The 19,951-nt window shown below is 40.3% G+C and overlaps 2 protein-coding genes across 2 annotated transcripts in view; both read left to right on the top strand.

Annotated features, from left to right (window-relative positions):
• scly (selenocysteine lyase) overlaps nucleotides 1-2,380 on the top strand; it is a 14,013-nt gene extending 11,633 nt beyond the window's left edge. Inside the window, exons 10-13 of the mRNA XM_032526967.1 lie at nucleotides 1,144-1,227; nucleotides 1,447-1,546; nucleotides 1,759-1,834; nucleotides 1,932-2,380. Of these exons, the coding sequence (XP_032382858.1) occupies nucleotides 1,144-1,227; nucleotides 1,447-1,546; nucleotides 1,759-1,834; nucleotides 1,932-2,103 (432 nt within the window). The 3' untranslated portion in view covers nucleotides 2,104-2,380. The remainder of the gene's footprint in view (nucleotides 1-1,143; nucleotides 1,228-1,446; nucleotides 1,547-1,758; nucleotides 1,835-1,931) is intronic.
• Nucleotides 2,381-2,890: 510 nt separating this feature from the next.
• The window catches only part of espnla (espin like a), an 18,331-nt gene continuing 1,270 nt past the window's right edge, over nucleotides 2,891-19,951 (top strand). Inside the window, exons 1-10 of the mRNA XM_032526963.1 lie at nucleotides 2,891-3,184; nucleotides 4,336-4,526; nucleotides 9,494-9,680; nucleotides 9,767-9,949; nucleotides 10,218-10,349; nucleotides 15,551-15,715; nucleotides 15,817-15,958; nucleotides 16,096-16,268; nucleotides 16,353-16,517; nucleotides 17,184-18,142. Coding sequence (XP_032382854.1) covers nucleotides 2,891-3,184; nucleotides 4,336-4,526; nucleotides 9,494-9,680; nucleotides 9,767-9,949; nucleotides 10,218-10,349; nucleotides 15,551-15,715; nucleotides 15,817-15,958; nucleotides 16,096-16,268; nucleotides 16,353-16,517; nucleotides 17,184-18,142 — 2,591 coding nt within the window. The remainder of the gene's footprint in view (nucleotides 3,185-4,335; nucleotides 4,527-9,493; nucleotides 9,681-9,766; nucleotides 9,950-10,217; nucleotides 10,350-15,550; nucleotides 15,716-15,816; nucleotides 15,959-16,095; nucleotides 16,269-16,352; nucleotides 16,518-17,183; nucleotides 18,143-19,951) is intronic.

Here is a 19,951-nt window from a genome sequence, read left to right as displayed (position 1 = left end):
ATGAAAAGAACCTCTGTCCAACTGTTAAGCATTGGGGGGGGGGCATTTCAAGAGTGGAAGGAATAATGGATTCAATAAAATTTCAGATAGAAATAGCAAATCAGCTATTTCTATCTGTAAAAAAAGCTGAAGTTAAAGAGAGGATGGCTTCTACAAATGGATAATGATCCTAAACCCCTAAAAACTGAAGGTTTTGCCATGGCCTTCACAATCTCCTGACCTCAACATAATGTAAAATCAATGGATAGACCTAAATGGAGAAGTGCGTAACAGACAGCCCAGAAATCTCAGAGAACTGGAAGACTTTTGGAAGAAGAATGGGCGAAGACACCTCAAACAAGAATTAAAGACTCTTGGCTGGCTACAAGAAGTGTTGCCAAGCTGTGATACTTGCCAAATGGGGGGGTACATGGTATTATCTCTGCCATTTCTTTTTTTGCTGTTATTTTGAAAGTGTAAATGATGGAAATAAAAATGTTGTGACATTTTGTGACAATACATTTTTGTGACATATTATATGAATGTCTAATCTGTCATTTGATGCTTTTTGGAGATTTTTCCATCTTTTCTTGGCTTCTTTATGCACATTAATACAAATTTTTACCTTGGGTGCCCAAATTTTCGAGCCCCACTGTATAATTTATGAAGCTGAAAATGTTTAGACTGTTTGCCATTTAAAATCGCAGCTCATCTTTAGATTGTAGCTTGTTGTGTTATTGAATTGAGACATACAAATAGTTGCTAATGTACTAAATAAAAATGATACATGATAATTTCTTACATTTCAAAATCATCATTTCACTTGCATTAAAGCCTCCCCAAGTACTTAGGGCTAGCCTAATCCTAACCCTTTCTATGGACTAACTAACTACCATGTGTGGAACGTGTCCTTCAAATGGATTGTATAACAAGACCTACTATGCTCCAGCGTTGTCTGCAGCTGTTCGTGTACGTTTCTGTTCCGTTTCACAGATGATCTAACTCATGTAATACTGTCAGAATGTCAAATATGACAAAACATAATTTTTTTGATGAAAGTGACCAACTTGTAACCTAAATACCTTACATATTGTTTATTTATTTAGACACCAAAAACGTCATTATGTTTCATTTGTAGCAACTGATTTATTATGTGTCTGTTAGGCTGCGGAACTAGTGACCTGTAATCTGTCAGATTATGAAAGTCATATGCAAAGTACCAAACTTTACCTGGAGGAACGACTGAAGGTAAGTTTGAATCCATTTAGAGGGATGGAAACTGTGATCGATGTCAATAGTAATGTTATCAGTTTATGGTGTGATTGTGTTCATTTGAACTTTACTATGACTTTGATTAACAGGTATTTTTGTTCTTTGATTACAAATTATAATTTATATTAGCATTATTCTTTTGCTTCCATTTTTCTGCATTAAAAAAAGTGTAACATCAGTATGTTTTTTTTTCAGGCCGTCTTTAAAGACAAGATCCACTTCAACAGCCAATACCCTGGTTCTGCTATGCTCCCTAACACATGTAACGTGTCCATCCTGGGCCCAACATTACAAGGTGATCTTATGACTCCTCTGTCTCTGTTCTATGTCTGTTTTGCCTTGACAGTGCAAAAAGAGTGTCCTCTAACCCTACACCAATGTTTGTCAGAGACAGTTCATGACCTGCACAGGGCTATTTGTAAACTACAAAGGCTTTAAATGATTTATCTCTCTCTCTCTCTCTCTCTCTCTCTCTCTCTCGTTCTCTCTCGCTTTCTCTCGCTTTAGGCTGGAGAGTATTGTCCAACTGTAAGAGGCTGTTGGCCAGCGTTGGTGCTGCCTGCCACTCAGATAGTGGAAACAGGTAAAGGAGGCCCTCTTTCACCGGTTATGCTTTCATCCAGATACCATAATGACTGGGTTGGATAACTCCCCCGCACTGCACTCCGTCTGTCCATCAGGCCTTCCCATATCCTTCTGAGCTGTGGTGTCCCCTCAGAGGTGGCAGCTAATGCCTTGAGGTTGAGCGTGGGCAGGGGCACAACCAAAGCAGATGTGGATACAGTTGTGGAAGATCTGAGGGAAACTGTGCAGCTGCTGGAAGAAATGGACGGACAGCTTTCATGTGCCTAAACAGTCCTGTAGGTCAAATCATGTAGGTCAAATACGGATGTACAGAATTAAAATACATCATCTTTGTTTATTGTTTATTGTTACTTTAACTGATCATGTAAAATGGATGAAATATTTAATATAAATAATAAAAGGGAAGAACTTGAAGCGACGTAAGGGGTGATGTTCTAGTGAGATGACTGTACTCAGCTTCCATCACGTCATGTAAGTAGCTAATCAGCTAATTGGAGTCGGGGCACCGTGTGTAAGCGTTATTTAATTAAAATATTAAAATACACTTTTAATATTTTTTCACTAATCAACTGTAAAATATATGTAGATTATAATCTTGCAAATTCATAATCAGTTTCTTCCTCCACTGAGATGAATTTTTAAACTAGTTGTAAAAAAATAAACAACACTCATTGTAATCCACCATGCCTGTGCTCTGACTTCTCCCATTACTTAAGTTTCCGTGCCGCCTCAGTTCCCCCATCTCCAGTGAAGCGTTGGTGTGTGTGCCAGCATATGGTCACTGGCACACAAAGGAGAGCAGGAGGCCACAAGTTCCGTGCCTCCACCCGTCTTTCATTACCTTTCTATCTCACTGGCTCTGACCCCCTCTTCTCTCCCCAATATCCATGCTGGCCAGCTGGCTGCCGCTTGGGTGTCATTTTCCTGGCTCTGGAAGAGGCTATGAATGAATGAGTTTTTGTGCATGAGTGAGAAAGAGATGGTACCCTGGTGGGAGCCAAAGAGCTCCAGGGAGCTTGTTCTGTGTGCCATAACCTACTCATAGCAGCCCGGGATGGTGCTTCATCGGGCCATCCAGGCTGCTCGAGCAGGGGATCTTGCAAACTTGAGGGAGCTGGCATCTTCTGGTTACTTCTCACCTGCAATCACTGATGCTCAAGGTGCAGGCCCAGTGCACCATGCAGCAAGGTGTGGACGCCTGGAGTGCCTGCAGTTTCTGGTGAGCGAGCTGGGGTTGGCAGCTGATGCCCGGGCCTTGAACAGGGCCACACCAGCACATGATGCAGCAGCCACAGGCCACATCCGGGAGCTGCAATGGCTGGTAGACGTGGGAGGCTGCAACAATGAGGTAAATTAATCCAATTTTAAGAGGAAAAACCTACCCTGAGAGCTCAAATGCTTTGGAGAGAGGCTACATGTCCAGTTTTTCTGGTAATTTCTACCGACTCCTTCATATGTGAGTCTAAATTCAGGCAATGGCTTTGGATGCTCATCCAACTGTTCCCAGAGCATAGTTACATCACTGCAGCTGTAAAAGGTACTGTACACCATGTATTACCAGCTGATTACATCATATGGTGTTGACTTACTGGGTATCCATTAGTTTTATATAGCAAGTAATAATCAGTAATTATGTCCAGATGCTTGAGGGGAGCTCTCACTGAACTTTGTATTGAGTGAAGTCTACATGCATCTCTGTTTCATGCCCATTTTGATTGAATGTGCAGAATCCTTAAAGAAAACATGTAATGTTTCATCTTATGTTTTTTTTAAATTGTTTATTATTATATATATTATTTTGTGTATATTGTTTATTAAGTGAGACCACCAAATATCTTAATTGTTGGTCCTCACAAGAATTCCTACTAAATATACATGTTTAAAATCTTATACTATCTTTTGTACATATTAGTAATTTGAGATACTGATAATCAAGTTTCTATTACCGTAAACCTTCACAGAGGACTTCAGTTTGTCTAAATCAAGCTTCATCTTACTCTCATTTATAATTCTATTATTTAGAAATTTAAAAGTTCAATTAAAACATATCTATTGATCAGAAAGGATGAGTAAACAATGAAGCATTGTTAAAAACATGTATGTTTGTTGAAATGTAAGATGTGTCTAGAGAGGATGAAAGAGATGTTATGTGACGATAGTATGTGGATATACAGTACCTGCCTTAAAAATGTGTTCAACCTAAATGTAAGGATGACTGCACTGGTGGAGCTGTCTATGCATTTGTCCTTTTCTTATGTGTCTATTTTGTTATTTTATATGAGTTGTGTCATGAAATGATAGTGTATGGTTAGTTTATGTCTTACAATTTTATTATTATCAGAATCAGAAATAATAATAATATTGTTTATGAGGTTATAATGTGTATTTATTATTTGCATTGCCACATTTTTTAAGTGAGTTGTAAGGACCTGGGGAAGAATCGCACCTGCAATGCAGGCGCTAATGAGGATCCTAAACAAATCTTCATAATGTTTCCAGGATAGGGATGCTGCTGGTGCCACTGTACTCCACCTCGCAGCCCGGTTTGGTTGTGTGGAGGTCATTAAGTGGCTGCTGTCTGGTGGAGGAGCGGCCGAGGTGGAGACAAACTGTGGAGCTGTACCTGCACACTATGCTGCAGCCAATGGGGACCTCACCTGTTTAAAATTACTTATTCAACAAGCACCTGGGTGAGTTCACAGCAATCACTAATTGTTCTTTGAAATATGGCGGAGGTTACACCTGAATACAGTAGTGTCCCGCCCCCGGTAGATGTGGGTGTTATTCATAGACTGTTAAAACTGTTTATTAAAAACTTTTATTTGAACAAAGAAAACACAAAGCAAAACAAAAACTCTGGGAAGTTCAACAAATCTAATTTAAAAATGAAGAAAAGAAGCCTGACAGCAAGCTGCCACCTACTGTCCCACTATTTGAGACCAGTGGCTGGCCATTTACTTTATCAGCCTCGCAACTGGAACCTACCATCTGCTTTGGTTACCATAAGGAGAGCTAGAATGATAAGCTTTCAAAGAAAACAATCATAATTTACATAACCATACATTAACTGACAATAACCAACCAACCATAACATTTTTTGACAGTGGCCAGTCTCTCACAGCTTAGAGTGGTTCCCAAAATGTTTTGTCTCAATGAGTTTGCATGTACCAACTTAGCGTCCTTTTGGACTCTAAACTGTCTCCATCTTAAAATCCATCTCCAATATTTACCCAGGGGAGGTTGTTACGTCTCTGGTCACGCCACGGTTAGAAACATGCTGTTTCTTTAGGTCAGGTAGACTCTACCTCCATTGATCCTGTTAGTTGGTTTGCTGCTTTCATGGCTGTACTAATGTTACAGCTGTAGCACGCAGGCTCCACGTGTTTACAGACAGATCTGGCAACCCGGCCTGGCTGTCCAACTGGCCAGATGATACCAACACACAGGCCCAAAGGCTGTTGCTGACAGTGACTTGTGTTAACAAGAAGCACAATGTCTCACTTATTAACCACTATTATAAATGTGTTGCTATTAGACACACCCAGTTATATAATAGTATTATGGCAGTTACAGCTTTGGGTGCAACTATATGTAGGTTTGTTTTATTTTATTTTTTTATTTATTCAGTCCTCTAGCTGATATACTTTCAATAAGTTATTCTGTTATTTGTATTTCTATGTGGAATCACATTTTGAATGGATATTATCAAGTCATCAGTCACAGACATAGCTCATAATTAAACAAAATTACATTCCATAATATGTCATTTAGCTAAAGCTTTTATCAAAAGCAACTTCCAATTAAGTGCATTTAACCTTAAAGGTGCAAACTCCAGACATCAAGTAGTAAGTGCATGTACATTAGCTTTAAATAAGCAGAACTACAAAGAGCTATATAAAAGAGCAGCTTTAGTATATAGTACTAAAGCTATATATACTATATAGTAGATAGTATATATATATATATTTAAATATGTATATACACTACCGTTCAAAAGTTTGGATTCACCCAAACAATTTAGTGTTTTCCTGAAAAGTCCCACTTCTTCACCACCATACGTTGTGACATGAATAGAAAATAGAGTCAAGACATTGACAAGGTTAGAAATAAGGATTTGTATTTGAAATAAGATTTTTTTTTACATCAAACTTTGCTTTGGTCAAAGAATCCTCCATTTGCAGCAATTCCAGCATTGCAGACCTTTGGCATTCTAGCTGTTAATTTGTTGAGGTAATCTGGAGAAATGTCACCCCACGCTTCCAGAAGCAGCTCCCACCTGTGTGATGGTTGGATGGGCACTTCCTGGTACACTACGGTCAAGCTGCTCCACAACAGCTCAATGGGGTTCAGATCTGGTGACTGCCTGGCCCCTCCATTAACCGATAGAAACAGACTGCCTGCTTTGCTCTAAATAGTTCTTACACAATTTGGAGGTGTGGTTAGGGTCATTGTCCTGTTGTAGGATGAAATTGTCCAATCAAGCGCTGTCCATGGGTATGGATGGCGTTGCAAAATGGAGTGATAGCCTTCCTTATTCAGAATCCCTTATCCCTGTACAAATCTCCCACCTTACCAGCACCAAAGCACCCCAGACCATCATGTTACCTCCACCATGCTAACAGATGGTGTCAGGATTTTCCAGCATCTTTTCATTTGTTCTGCGTCTCACAGACGTTTCTTTTGTGATCCAAACACCTCCAACTTGGATTCATCCGTCCACAACACTTTTTCCAGTCTTCCTCTGTCCAATGTCTGTGTTCTTTTGCCCATCTTAATCTTTTTTTTATGGCCAGTTAGATATGGCTTTTTTTTTGCCACTCTGCCTGAAGCCCAGAATCCGCAGCCGCCTCTTCACTGTCGATGTTGACACTGGTGTTTTGGGGTACTATTTAATGAAGATGCCAGTTGGTGACCTGTGAGGGTGTTTCTCAAACTAGAGACTCAATGTACTTATCTTCTTGCCAGTTGTGCAACGTGGCCTCCCACTTCTTTTTCTACTCTGGTTAGAGCCTGTTGTGCTGGCCTCTGAAGGGAGTAGTACACACCGTTGTAGGAAATCTTCAATTTCTTAGCAATGTCTCGCATGGAATAGCCTTCATTTCTAAGGACAAAAATAGACTGTCGAGTTTCAGATGAAAGTTCTCTTTTTCTGGCCATTTTGAGCGTTAATTGACCCCACAAATGTGATGCTCCAGAAACTCAATCTGCTCAAAGGAAGGTCAGTTTTGGAGCTTCTGTAACGACCTAAACTGTTTCCAGATGTGTGAACATGATTGCACAAGGGTTTCAATCATCAATTAGCCTTCGAGCCAATGAGCAAACCATTGGAACATTAGAACACTGGAGTGATAGTTGAGGAAATGGGCCTCTATACACCTATGGAGATATTGCAACAACAACCGACATTTGCAGCTAGAATATCATTTACCACATTAGCAAGTAGAGAGTGGATTTCTTCAAAGTTAAGACTAGTTTAAAGTTATTTCATTGAAAAGTACCGTGCTTTTCCTTCAAAAATAAGGACATTTCAATGTGACCCCAAACTTTTGAACGGTAGTGTATATACATAATATATATATATTATATATATATTATATATATTTATATATATATATATATATTTAAGGTTTTGTTGGAAGAGATGGTTTTTAGCTAAGCTCTCAGCTCCCTAATGCCACAAACTGATTTGTGGCATTAGGGTGCACTTAGTCTATATCAAGACGTTTCATTTCCGGATTGTTAGGTGCCACTGGAAATTCTGCCGGATGTCCGTCCTCTGTCTCTGTACTGGCGTTTCTGAGGACTATGGTTACCTGGTCCTCAGATCTCTGCAGGGGGAAATCCAGACAGCTAGCTAGACTATCTGTCCAATCTGAGGACTATGGTTACTGGTCCTCAGACCTCTGCAGGGTAAATCCAGACAGCTAGCTAGACTATCTGTCCAAACTGAGGACTATGGTTACTGGTCCTCAGATCTCTGCAGGGTAAATCCAGACAGCTAGCTAGACTATCTGTCCAATCTGAGGACTATGGTTACCTGGTCTCAGATCTCTGCAGGGTAAATCCAGACAGCTAGCTAGACTATCTGTCCAACTGAGGACTATGGTTACCTGGTCCTCAGATCTCGCAGGGTAAATCCAGACAGCTAGCTAGACTATCTGTCCAATCTGAGGACTATGGTTACCTGGTCCTCAGATCTCTGCAGGGTAAATCCAGACAGCTAGCTAGACTATCTGTCCAATCTGAGGACTATGGTTACCTGGTCCTAGGTCTCTGCAGGGTAAACCCAGACAGCTAGCTAGACTATCTGTCCAATCTGAGTTTTCTGTGACGACTAAAACTACTTTGACGTACACATGTTCCACCAAAAAAGAACTTCACTCCGGAGACTATTTAGCAGAGGCACCGTGGCTCCATCCGGAGCTTAGCCCCGCCCAAGACGTTAGTGATTGGTTTTAAAAAATGTCCTTAAACTAGAGCATATTTTTCTTCCATCCCAGATTACTGTGTGGACTAGCGGTTGTACTGGGCAGCTTCCAGGTATGAATGTGTAACTGTGTGAATGTGATCAGGTCGTTGTTGCAAATAAGAATTCGTTCTCAATCGACTTACCTGCATACATAAAGGTTAAATCAAAAGGAAGTTTAAAAAAAGACAGACCTTCCTGTGCAGTGCTGTGGAGAAAGGTCTGGCAATGTGAGACTGGTCCAGAGGGGCAGGTAAAAACGTGAACTTGTAATCCCATCTATAAATCTCATCTCTCCCACATCTCATGAACCTAAAACAGAGGCACTTAGTAAGTAACAAGTCATTTCCTTGCTACAGGAGAGTATGACTGTAATTTGCATGAGTAATGGTGGGGTCGGATGATCCTATGTGACCATGTAATTGACAGTAAACTGTCAATAATACATGCCTAGACACTGTTAGTCACATGCAAGCCTTGCTGTTGTTGTTGCTGAACAGTATGTATGTCAATGTAAATGCAGCTCTGCTGTGTTATCAGGCTTGATGGATGACATGAACTAATGTTTTTATCCTTTGTTTATATCCTAATGTACTGTATATCCTTTCCTATGATTCTGAATTGTAAGATTGCTGTTAGGATTCTTGTTGGAACAAATAATGAGATGCCAAAGTTAACATCTGTATACTGACTTCAGTTTGGTTTTAAAACCATAGTATCTATTTAAAGTTTCAGAGTATCTAGACATCCTCATCAGATCATCAGTCCTGCATTGAAAATGTTTGTATGTATCGTAAGGAAAATGTACTGAAAGTATTAAAAATAAAATGTCTCACTGCAGAATAAGCCTCACATTCTAGAAAGTGGACACAATCCAAACAGTTCTGCCAGTCAACTAAGTAATTAATGGTCTAATCATTTCAGATGGGCTTGTATGCCAATATCTTGTTGGCTGGTTTAAATTATTATAAAATGTGTATTTTGTAAATGTACCACCACTGGATATCATTACTATATTCGCCTTTGTAGAATTCTTCCACATGTTTTTTTAACATCATAAATCATCTACATATTAAATTGGTTATTTTTACTAGGCAGAATTTGTGATATTGTTCCCAATACTAAAAACATGTTTTAAAGCATTTAATGGCTGATAGTAACTTACACTTTTACCTCCCTGTTGGAACACAGATGTGTGGACCACCAGACTGTCACCGGTGCTACCCTGCTCTATCTGGCTTGCCAGGAAGGGCACCTGCATGTTGCAGAGTACCTTGTGAACGACTGCGGTGCTGACGTCCACCTGAGGGCCCACGATGGCATGACCTGCCTGCATGCTGCTGCTCACATGGGCCACCAAGCTGTGGTGCTGTGGCTGGTCAGTAGAGAAGCACAACAAAGTATTTCCTAGATATAAGTTTTGTTTTTTCACCACGTTGCTGTTTTTTCTTTAACCCCGAATAGGTGACCACTACCGGTGTCAGCTTGTCCTGCCAGGACAGAGATGGAGCGACTGCTCTGCACTTTGCTGCCAGCAGAGGGCATTGTTGTATTTTGGAGAGGCTGCTTCACATGGGTTCAAAGGTCATCCAGGATTACTGGGGAGGGACGCCACTTCATGATGCGGCAGAGAATGGAGAGCTGGAGGTTGGATGCAACTTTTTTTTAAATATATATTTTTAAACAGTTGAACTAAAACATTGATCTAGATGACAACTCACAAAGAAGTACACTACACACACCGAAGAAGGCACAGTGCACCTCCTCAACACGTTTTTCTTTAGTTTTTTGTTATTGTTGTTGTTATAGTTTTTGTCTTATCTTTTCTTAATAAACTAAACTGTTTTTCATTAATCAATGTGTTATACATATTGCTGTGTCTTGGTCAACTATTGTGTTCTATTTTTTCTTTCAGTGCTGTAAAATCCTGTTGGCCAATCAAGCGAACCCTTCAGATCGGGATGTAGATGGCTTCACAGCAGCCGACTTAGCAGAGTACAATGGACACCATGAATGTGCCAGATATCTCTGTGCTGTGCAGAAAAATGTAAGCTTTCTCACTCTCACCTACAGAGTATTTTGCTGCTTTGTGTCCTGTCTTTGTTTCAGCACTGCCCAGCTGTTTACTTTGGCATGAAAATCAAAGCTAGTTTTGGAAGTGCGGTCAACCGCAAACATCTGGAAGATCTTGGTGAATCATTTTCTTAATTTGTGACATATATTTCATGCAGGTCAAGCCTGTCCTGCTCCAGCGCTGTTGTCTTCCACTCTGCCTGATTCCTATGCTCTCAGTTTAAGTGGACTAAGAAAGTGGAAGATGATTGTCTTTGTGTTGAATAAGGTATTACAAGTGATGGTGCCGTGAGTGCTGGCGGGGATTATTTTGTTCTCAGTTTGCCACCAAAGACACTTCTTTTGTTTTGTGCAGAGAGCACAACACTCCTTAATGTGATTAATGAATATTTTAGTGTTAGCACATAGTGTATGCCTGTGTTGTCTATTTAAGTCAGGGGTCAATGCAGTAAAAAAAACTGGCCTGTATTTAAGTGTGCTGTGTCCAGCCTGTTTATATCTTGATTTATTTGTTTTCTTTTTTAATAGCTACATAATAATTAGGTTTAGAGGATTACAGTTGATACTGAAATGTGAGCTTGTGGAGTTGTTTTTAAATAGGAAACAGATTATACTGTTAAAACCTATGGGGACCACTCTGTCAGCCAACCTGTTAAAGCCTCTCAGCTGTCCACCTGCTGCCTCTCCTTGGTTCTTCCCATCGCACTTCATTTGTCGCCTATAGCGCACACTACACAGTGATGTACACAGAGTAACGAAGCTGTCGGCCAAAAGAAGCCATTAATAAGTCAGCAGAGAAGAGCAGCACTCATACATAAAGAGGATGATGATAGGGAGCCAGCAAGGCGTGGCTGCTGAGCTCTCCTTCACAAATAATCCTCCTATCAACAATGAGGAGCTAATTAGCACAGGGGCCGCTGCCACGTCGAACGCAGCAGCAGCCGCAGCCAGCTAAGAGCCTATCAGTTACCCCTCTCTAGCGGCTCAGGTGGAGGGCCCATGGGCTGAGCCCGTTATGAGATCCACAAGCTTAAGTTTCAGCGTTTTCACCATTCTGATGCCTGGAACCGGCAACCCTATCCCTCTGTGGGCTCGGAGAGCAGGATGTCATTGGCTTCAAACAAACGTTTGATTGTGTGTCGTTTTTTTCCAGGGATTTGGAAGTGCTATGATTGTCACCTTTGGATACTGTGTAATGTTGGTAATGACAGTATGATGTATTTGGTTTCTAGGCAGCTTATTATTTGGACACACAGATGGAGTCTTGTTGTGAACAGAGAGGTCATTTGATAAAGGACCTCACATAGCCTTTTTAGGATTTAAATCCTCATAATATTTACATAATATAAGCTAACTATATAATGCTTTGAAACCTCCCGGACATGAGCTCTACAAGTAGACATGGTTTAATTACATTTGTGGTGGTGTTGTAAGTTTGTAAAGTGCTGCGGAGATCACAGGTTTCATTGGTTCTAAAGTGTCAGTCAGATAATCTCATTTCCGAGCAGCAAGCTGAATGGATTGGGATAATGACTGGGGTGAGCTGTGTATTTGGCCTCTTCGCATGTTTGGATCGCTCACAGCGAGGTCAGACTTGTTCAGCGCTGTCAACCGCTCTTCCTCTTCTTGCATCTCCTGAACAGCTGCAATCAAATAAACAGACTGTGGTGTGAGGGTTACTTCATACACATTGGAGGCTTTTGTTCTCCATTCACAGCGATCAGACCCAAGATACTGTTGTTTGAGAAAGGTATTTTTAGAAAGAGGAAACACATTGCCTCTCATGTCTCCTGTCATGTTTTTTTGCAATGATAATATTTATAAATTCTGTAATCAACATTATCACTAGAGAGCATCTGATAGACTCATTGTGTTCTTTATTTTGTCAGAGATTAAATAATCGGAAGATATGCTTCATCCGCTTTTACATCAGATCTGTTGATTTGTCTCAGTCTTATAAAGACTTGGCTGCATCCTAGTTCCATGTGTATTACAGATGGGGGGATATTTTGCAGAACTATAAAATCTAGATCCTATCCCCATACACCTTGTAATACTCTACACACATTTGATTGAGTAGATTTGAAAGGTATTCAATGTAATGTGTTACAATCTAGTAATAATTGTAGAGCTGCAATAATTTTTCCATTAATCGGGTAGTTGATCGACAGAAAATTAATTTGCAAATATTTTAATAATCGTTTAAAAAAAATTTAAAGGCCAAAAAATTACCGGCCATAGCTTCCCAGGTGTGATTATTTGCTGATTTTCTTTATACCGTATTCTACAACAATAAACATTATTAAACCACCTATATGAATAGTGTTTGGAATATGGTAATGGTCACTGGTGACAGCACTCTGTTTGCTGCTAGCTTTGTCACATTAACTATCAAACCCATCTGTTTTAGCTTTTGGTGTCACATTGTGTTTCCACTGTCACAGTTTACAAACCATCTCAAGTAGATTTGTACCCCCACCCTCACACTAACGCTGGATGGGTTAACTCCTCTGTTCATTTGTCCCAAGTGGAAAAAGCGCCTGAACACGCATGGATAAAATGTCTCTTTTCCAGCTGCCTTGACAAGTCTTGTGCTGATACTTCCCTTCGTGCAACAACATGGCCAGTTTGTCCATGCATTAGTGACGTTAGCGGCCACTCTATCCTATCCCTTAATTATTAACCGCATTATCCGATCAGAGTTTATTGTTTATTGCCTGGCGACCCTTGGCTACTGGCAGAGATGCTGCTGAGGGTGTCAAACAAGTGGTTGGTGATCTTAAGATAGTGTCACATCCTCGACACGGAGAGAGCGCTCCAGATACCTGGCTGCACGAGTCGTTGCCTCCGTTCAGTTGTACCAGAGTGCACTGGGACATTGTTGAAGATCAAGGTTAGTCGGTTTTAGTTTGGTTTATAGATAATTTCCACTATAGTTTGTGCAGTTTGTGTTGATTTTGCTTGTTTTTACTCCTTTTATGCTTTATTACATTACATTATTTGTCCTAGAGTATTTGTTCATAAGTGACATGACATGTTGAGTAATTAGTTGTGTGAATGGAAAGTTGTGCAAGTTTTTAAGTCCTAGCTAACAGATGTTTTGGCAATGTTCATCCTATTTTCTGATCAGTTGTGGCCTCTTACGGTTAGGCATGACTAATATTCCAGGCACATGACTGGACTATAGTAGTGTATGTTGTCATTGTTGATTTCTTTTGCAAATTAGACATGATTTTTTTTCTCCTTTTTTTGAATCCTGCACTGTTTCTAGATAAAGTTTTCTGATCCAGTAGCTGTTAACAATGTTCTATTATGAAGTAGATACATTTGTTTTCTTTAACTAAGCTACAGGGGGTGCAAAAAAGCTGTACATCTTGGCAAAAACATTGTGCACGTCAGTAGTTAGCCTCGCAAGTATTTACCTCCTTGTGGGAAACCTGAGAGTATTTTAACATGTGAGTGGACATGTATTTACACTATAGTGTTCTGTGTATAATGTTCACCCGCTGTATACATTCCACATTGCAATTTATCACCAAGAATGTGAATATTTCATGGGGAAGCAGGTTGTTTTAATGATTGACTCCAGAATTACAAGACATGTTTTTAAATACACATGGTGTTCTGAAATGCTTAAACCTTCTCGTGGCTCGACCCACAGAGACCACAGATTACTGGTGCGGCATGTCCGACAATGAGGCAGCACTGAGTAGCTGTTTCTGAACTCTTGGCTCCTAATCTGCAGTGATCGGGGCTCTTTGTGGTCTTTGATAGAGGATGAGTAGATCCAGGCCAAAACAGGGCTAGGCTAACTACAGTATATCTGCGTGGCAATTGTGATGTGGTGCTGATGAAAACCAAATGCTCTCTGGCCACTGGGTCTAATTAAACACGCACACGGACCGGTTCATCATAGCCTTTAGGACACTGAACTGTTACGAGATGGGTCACAAAGGAATCAGGCTCCCCCTCCCCTTTTCCCAGCCCCATAGTTTATCTATTTATGGATTGCACAACTTCGGGGAAGTTAATTCCTCCGCCCGAGCAGTGTCACAGCATATTTCGTGCTGTTGGACATCAAAGTGCTGTGTGAGAGGAAATGGCAAGGACCACCTCACGGACACAAAGCACAACAGCATGCAGCAGCATGTTAGGGCTGCCTTTGATGTTTTGGTTACTAATAATGTCCTTGGAGAGCTGAATTTGATATGCATTCTGCATGGAGTGCATTGGAACAATGCAGGTTCATTAAAGGGGATCTAAATGTTTCCTTACATCCTCCCTAGAGTGGTGTGAAACACTGCCAATTATTCAAGGTTGCTTACTATCCCATGCGCTTGTTTGGTTCTTTTGTCTTTCATAGTGCATGTGTTCAGGCCTTAATGTTTAATGCTGAAATATTTTGATGTGTTTGTTTCATTTTCTTTTAACCTATTGCTTACATTTCTTAAAAGTCCACACCGAATAAAAAAAATAAAAAAGTGTTTTCACCGGCATAATGTACAGTGCATTTGATGATTAAAAAAAACAAAGCCAATCTACAGTAACTCTTACTTTCATGCTTAGCCTAATATACTTAACTCTCTTTACACCTCCATGTCATACTGACCTGTAGAAAACAGTCCAAATAAATCTGACAATAGGAATAATAGTGTGATTGATTACACTGCCTAAACCTACATTTCTATCTCCCACAATCTGCACATGCTCTATTTCTGCCATGAACTGTATGTTCCTACCTTTGGACAGAACTAAATACATATTTTGTTCCTTGACATGTACCTGTTAATATTGTGACTTGACAACATTTAAAAAGGGAAATAACCTCCCAATAAAACAATAAACAATATCCATTAGTTTTACATTAGATGTGATCTAAAAGTCCACACTATTAGCTTTTTGTTGTAAGGATGTATGGTGTTCAGGATATAAAAAGTTAAAATGTAAGAAAACAAGATCTATAAATGTGTTTAGGCTGTGTGTGCTAATTCACTGCGACATCATACAGAGGGACAAAACATTTGACTCAATCAGCATTAAGTCACATGTAAAGTTACAAACCTGGTGTTTGATAAAGGCAAAAACTGTAGCAAAAGCATTTGTGATGTGGAGTTGTATGGATCGAGTTTTGTCACATTTCATAATATTGGGTCTTTAAATCGCTGATGTTTGCAGACAGCCTGCGCAGATAATCCCATTGAGGTCATTTCTCCGGTGGAGGAAGAATTGAAGATAAAGCCGGCTGTGTTGTTGCAGTGCAGCAGGGAGGACTACTACGGCTGCCTGAGTGACATATGCAGAGACAGTTACGGCAGCAACACAACCATGGATACTTTAAAGGTAAATGCTGAGTTCAGTTTTCACCACATTTTCCATTCTTCTCAATTTACCTATATGACCCAAAGCAACCAGGCCATGTCTCTTTTCTTTGTTCAAACAAGCAACCTGAGAGTGAGGATTCCCCGCAGGCGAGATACCCTCAGCCCCCTTCTGCACCTCCTTTACCTTCTGCTTCATCCACACCTGCCCAGTTGGAGAAAACCGCTGTCAACAGAATTGAGAAGATTCAAATTGCGACATCTGGTGAGAAAACCAGTTCTATTTACCTTATTCAATCTTAAATTAATCATTATATATTACTAAGACTGTGTATTATTGTTATTACTATGTAATGGTTACATTAGGGTGAGGAAGACCGACACTTCTGATTTGTATTTCAGTTATTAAAGGTTTCAATCAGCCCAAGGCCACTGGGAGCGAGATAAGTCTCTCTGCTGATAGGACGATGTTTCCTGATGCTAACCTCCTGGGTGGAAGAAAACTTCTTGGCAACATGAATTCCATTAAATCCTTAAAACAATCAGGATTATCAGGGGTTTTCCCTGGACAAGCGGTAAGTGCAGTAAGCTTTCCCAGTTTGTACATCCTTCCTTTCTAAGCATGTACTTTCTTTAGCTAAAATGCCTTGTCTGTGCAGAACAAGATGGTAGTCCTGCCCACTGAGGAGGCCAACCTGTCGGACATCGACTACCTGGTGCCCACTCATGATGAGAAAGGCTGCCCCATTGCTGAGTGGAAGAGGCAAGTCATGGTGAGACAGCTGCAGGCCAGGCTGCTGGATGAGGAGGATCAGAGGAGGAAGGTAATATATCTCCATAGATCAAACAAGGTTAAAGTATTGATGCACTTTTTGCACTTACATTATCTCAATCTTACGTAGCACAGGTTCATGAATTGTCATGATCACAGTTTTGGCTACATCATTGTAGTCTGAAAAAACATTAAATCTGAATCGGTTGAGTCCAGCAGATACTGCACAGTGTACATGTTTGACTAATCAAGAGAAACGTGGAGAGGATAGAAAAAATCAGCCAGAAAAATGTGTCAATTAAATAACAGAAATGTAATAATCTGCAACTATTTTGATAATTGATAGTTTGCAGCCCTAGAAAGGTCGTTAGACTGGATGTTGACCAGCCTACTTAAAGTCTCATTCTAAACAAATAACCAGACCACTATGAGCAAAACAAAAACTGTGGTCTGATTTGCTAATGCTATTCTAAATCTGCATTACTGAAAACAATTTAAAACACTTGGAAATTCTACCATCATTTAATTTTAATTGCATATAACAAATCACTGAACACATAACACATTGCTAGTCAAGTCATTTTTTGAGGTTTGGATTGCAGTTTTACTGTATCATTACTGTTTCCCTGTCATGCCAAAGCCATTTGAAATGTAGAAATGAATTTGAATATGACATTCTGCATGTTTATCTGCCTGCTGTTTGCCTCTTCTCTTACAGGAAAATGGGAACAGATATGCCAAAGTCAGCTGGAGGTACTCCCAAGCCCACAATGCTATCCTGGGGCCCTCTGGTGAGCTGCTAACTGAGGATGACCTCATCTATTTGGAGCAGCAGATTGCCAACGTCTCCATGCAGAGGAACTGTGAGGGCTACGAGCTGGAGCTCGCTCGCCTAGCCGAGGAGCTCAGGCACATCCTGCCAGCTCCCATAGTGAACATCACCGTCAACACACAGTTCAGAAACTTCTCAAGTCAAGTTCCCCTACCTGTGTGGTGCGGCCGCATCTCAGGCATCGTAAAGAGCATGTCTCTGCTCATGACCAATCTGACAGACCAGCCCTACTGCAAGATGCCCAACACTGACCTGATCACCGTGTTCTCCCAGACGCCAGACAGACAGAACTCTGTCAGGGTACGCAGGGAGAGCATAGAGGACGAAATCCATCAGTTTGGGGTGTCCGTGAGGACTTTGAAGTCTAATTTTGAGACACAGAACTTACCTTTGTCAGATGAGGCGGCCGAGGCTGTCGTGTTAAGTTCTTCCCCACAGTTTGAGGCCTCAGAGTCAGACAAACAGCCTAATGTCGATAGTCCAGCCCCAGAGACAAACCAGAATAGTGACTCCGGCATTGACCATGATGAAAATGTTACAGGTGTTCTAGAGTCCACCAGCCTTAGAAAGGAGCGTATAGTCGTGCTGTTCCTAGGCCACTGGAAGAAATCGGCCTACACTGTGACACTGAAGAGCAAGGATGCAGCCGAGAGGAAGATGAGTGGCGGAAACCAGGGGATGGGTGACCGATCTGGGTCAGGTCGCAGGGGCAGTGTGGAGAGCGCCCAGTCGAAGATGATGAACAGTTCTCTGGGACACTTCTTCAAGCAGAGAAGTGCCGTCAACAAGATGCTGGGTAACTGGAGGAGCATGATCTCCAGTGTCCCGTCCAGACAGATACGCAGGTAGGGCTGCATGACTTTTTATAACGTTCCAGTGTCTGTGATGAGTCCTACATTGTTACTTAAGTAAAGGTATGTAAGTATCATCAGATTTTTTTTTAAAAAGTATTAAAAGTACTCAATACAGAATAAGCCTCATGTTTTAGAAAGTGGAAATCATCCTAACAGTTTTGTCAGTCAACTAAGTGATTAGTGGTCTCATCAGCTCAGCTGGACCTGGAGGCCGTTTTATAAAATGTATTTTATAAACTACTAGCTGTACAACTAGATTTCAGAAATCTTAATGTGTAAAGTAACTAGTAACTAAAGCTGTCAGATGAATTTAGTGGAGTAACTAAAGTAACTAGTAACTAAAGCTGTCAGGTGAATGTAGTGCAATAACTAAAGTAACTAGTAACTAAAGCTGTCAGATGAATGTAGAGGAGTAACTAAAGTAACTAGTAACTAAAGCTGTCAGATGAATGTAGAGGAGTAACTAAAGTAACTAGTAACTAAAGCTGTCAGATGAATGTAGAGGAGTAACTAAAGTAACTAGTAACTAAAGCTGTCAGAGGAATGTAGAGGAGTAACTAAAGTAACTAGTAACTAAAGCTGTCAGATGAATGTAGAGGAGTAACTAAAGTAACTAGTAACTAAAGCTGTCAGAGGAATGTAGAGGAGTAACTAAAGTAACTAGTAACTAAAGCTGTCAGAGGAATGTAGAGGAGTAACTAAAGTAACTAGTAACTAAAGCTGTCAGAGGAATGTAGAGGAGTAACTAAAGTAACTAGTAACTAAAGCTGTCAGAGGAATGTAGAGGAGTACTAAAGTAACTAGTAACAAGCTGTCAGAGAAGTAGGAGAGTAACTAAAGTAACTAGTAACATAAAGCTGTCAGAGGAATGTAGAGGAGTAACTAAAGTACTGTAACTAAAGCTGTCAGAGGAATGTAGAGGAGGTAACTAAAGTAACTAGTAACTAAAGCTGTCAGAGGAATGTAGAGGAGTAACTAAAGTAACTAGTAACTAAAGCTGTCAGATGAATGTAGAGGAGTAACTAAAGTAACTAGTAACTAAAGCTGTCAGAGGAATGTAGAGGAGTAACTAAAGTAACTAGTAACTAAAGCTGTCAGATGAATGTAGAGGAGTAACTAAAGTAACTAGTAACTAAAGCTGTCAGAGGAATGTAGAGGAGTAAAAAGTAGACTGTTTCTCTCTAAATGCAGCGGAGTAGAGGTAGAAAGTGGTCTGAAAAGAAAAGACTCAAGGAAAGTACAAGTAGCTCAACATTTGGACTGAAGTACAGTACTGGAGTACATGTTATGTTACATTCCACCATTTCTAACATTTTATTCCAAATCAACTTCAAGAGCTAATAAATCAGCTCTTTAGCTTGAGTTACATTGCCCCAAGTGGTCCAAAAAAAATCAATAATTGCAGCTTTAAAATCTTAAATTAACGATTAGTTCAGTTTCAGTTAAAATAAAAAATATGCTCAAAGTAATAATCTCACAAATTTAAATGTTGGTAAAGTCACTCTTTATCGCCAGGTAACACAGTGGTGATAACTTACAAAGTATCCACTGAACAGATAGGTCTGTAGTGCTGAAATTATTAGTTGATCAATCCAGTAGTAACCTAACAGAAAATAAATTAACAATTTAAAACATCAATTAATCATTCAGCAAAACAAATGCCAAATATTAGGTGGTTAAGTTTATAATCTTTAGTGTCAGCCTGGTCTTGCTTTGCCAGACCCTTATCCACAGCGCTGTGGAGGAAGAGGGTCTGGCTAGCACAGCATCCTGGGATGGGAGAAAAAAGTGCTCTGGTTT

The sequence above is a fragment of the Etheostoma spectabile genome, chromosome 9 (assembly GCF_008692095.1).
Source record: "Etheostoma spectabile isolate EspeVRDwgs_2016 chromosome 9, UIUC_Espe_1.0, whole genome shotgun sequence".
Lineage (NCBI taxonomy): Eukaryota > Metazoa > Chordata > Actinopteri > Perciformes > Percidae > Etheostoma > Etheostoma spectabile.
Note: the sequence above shows the minus strand (reverse complement) of the source record. Positions and strands in the feature narration are given on the sequence as shown.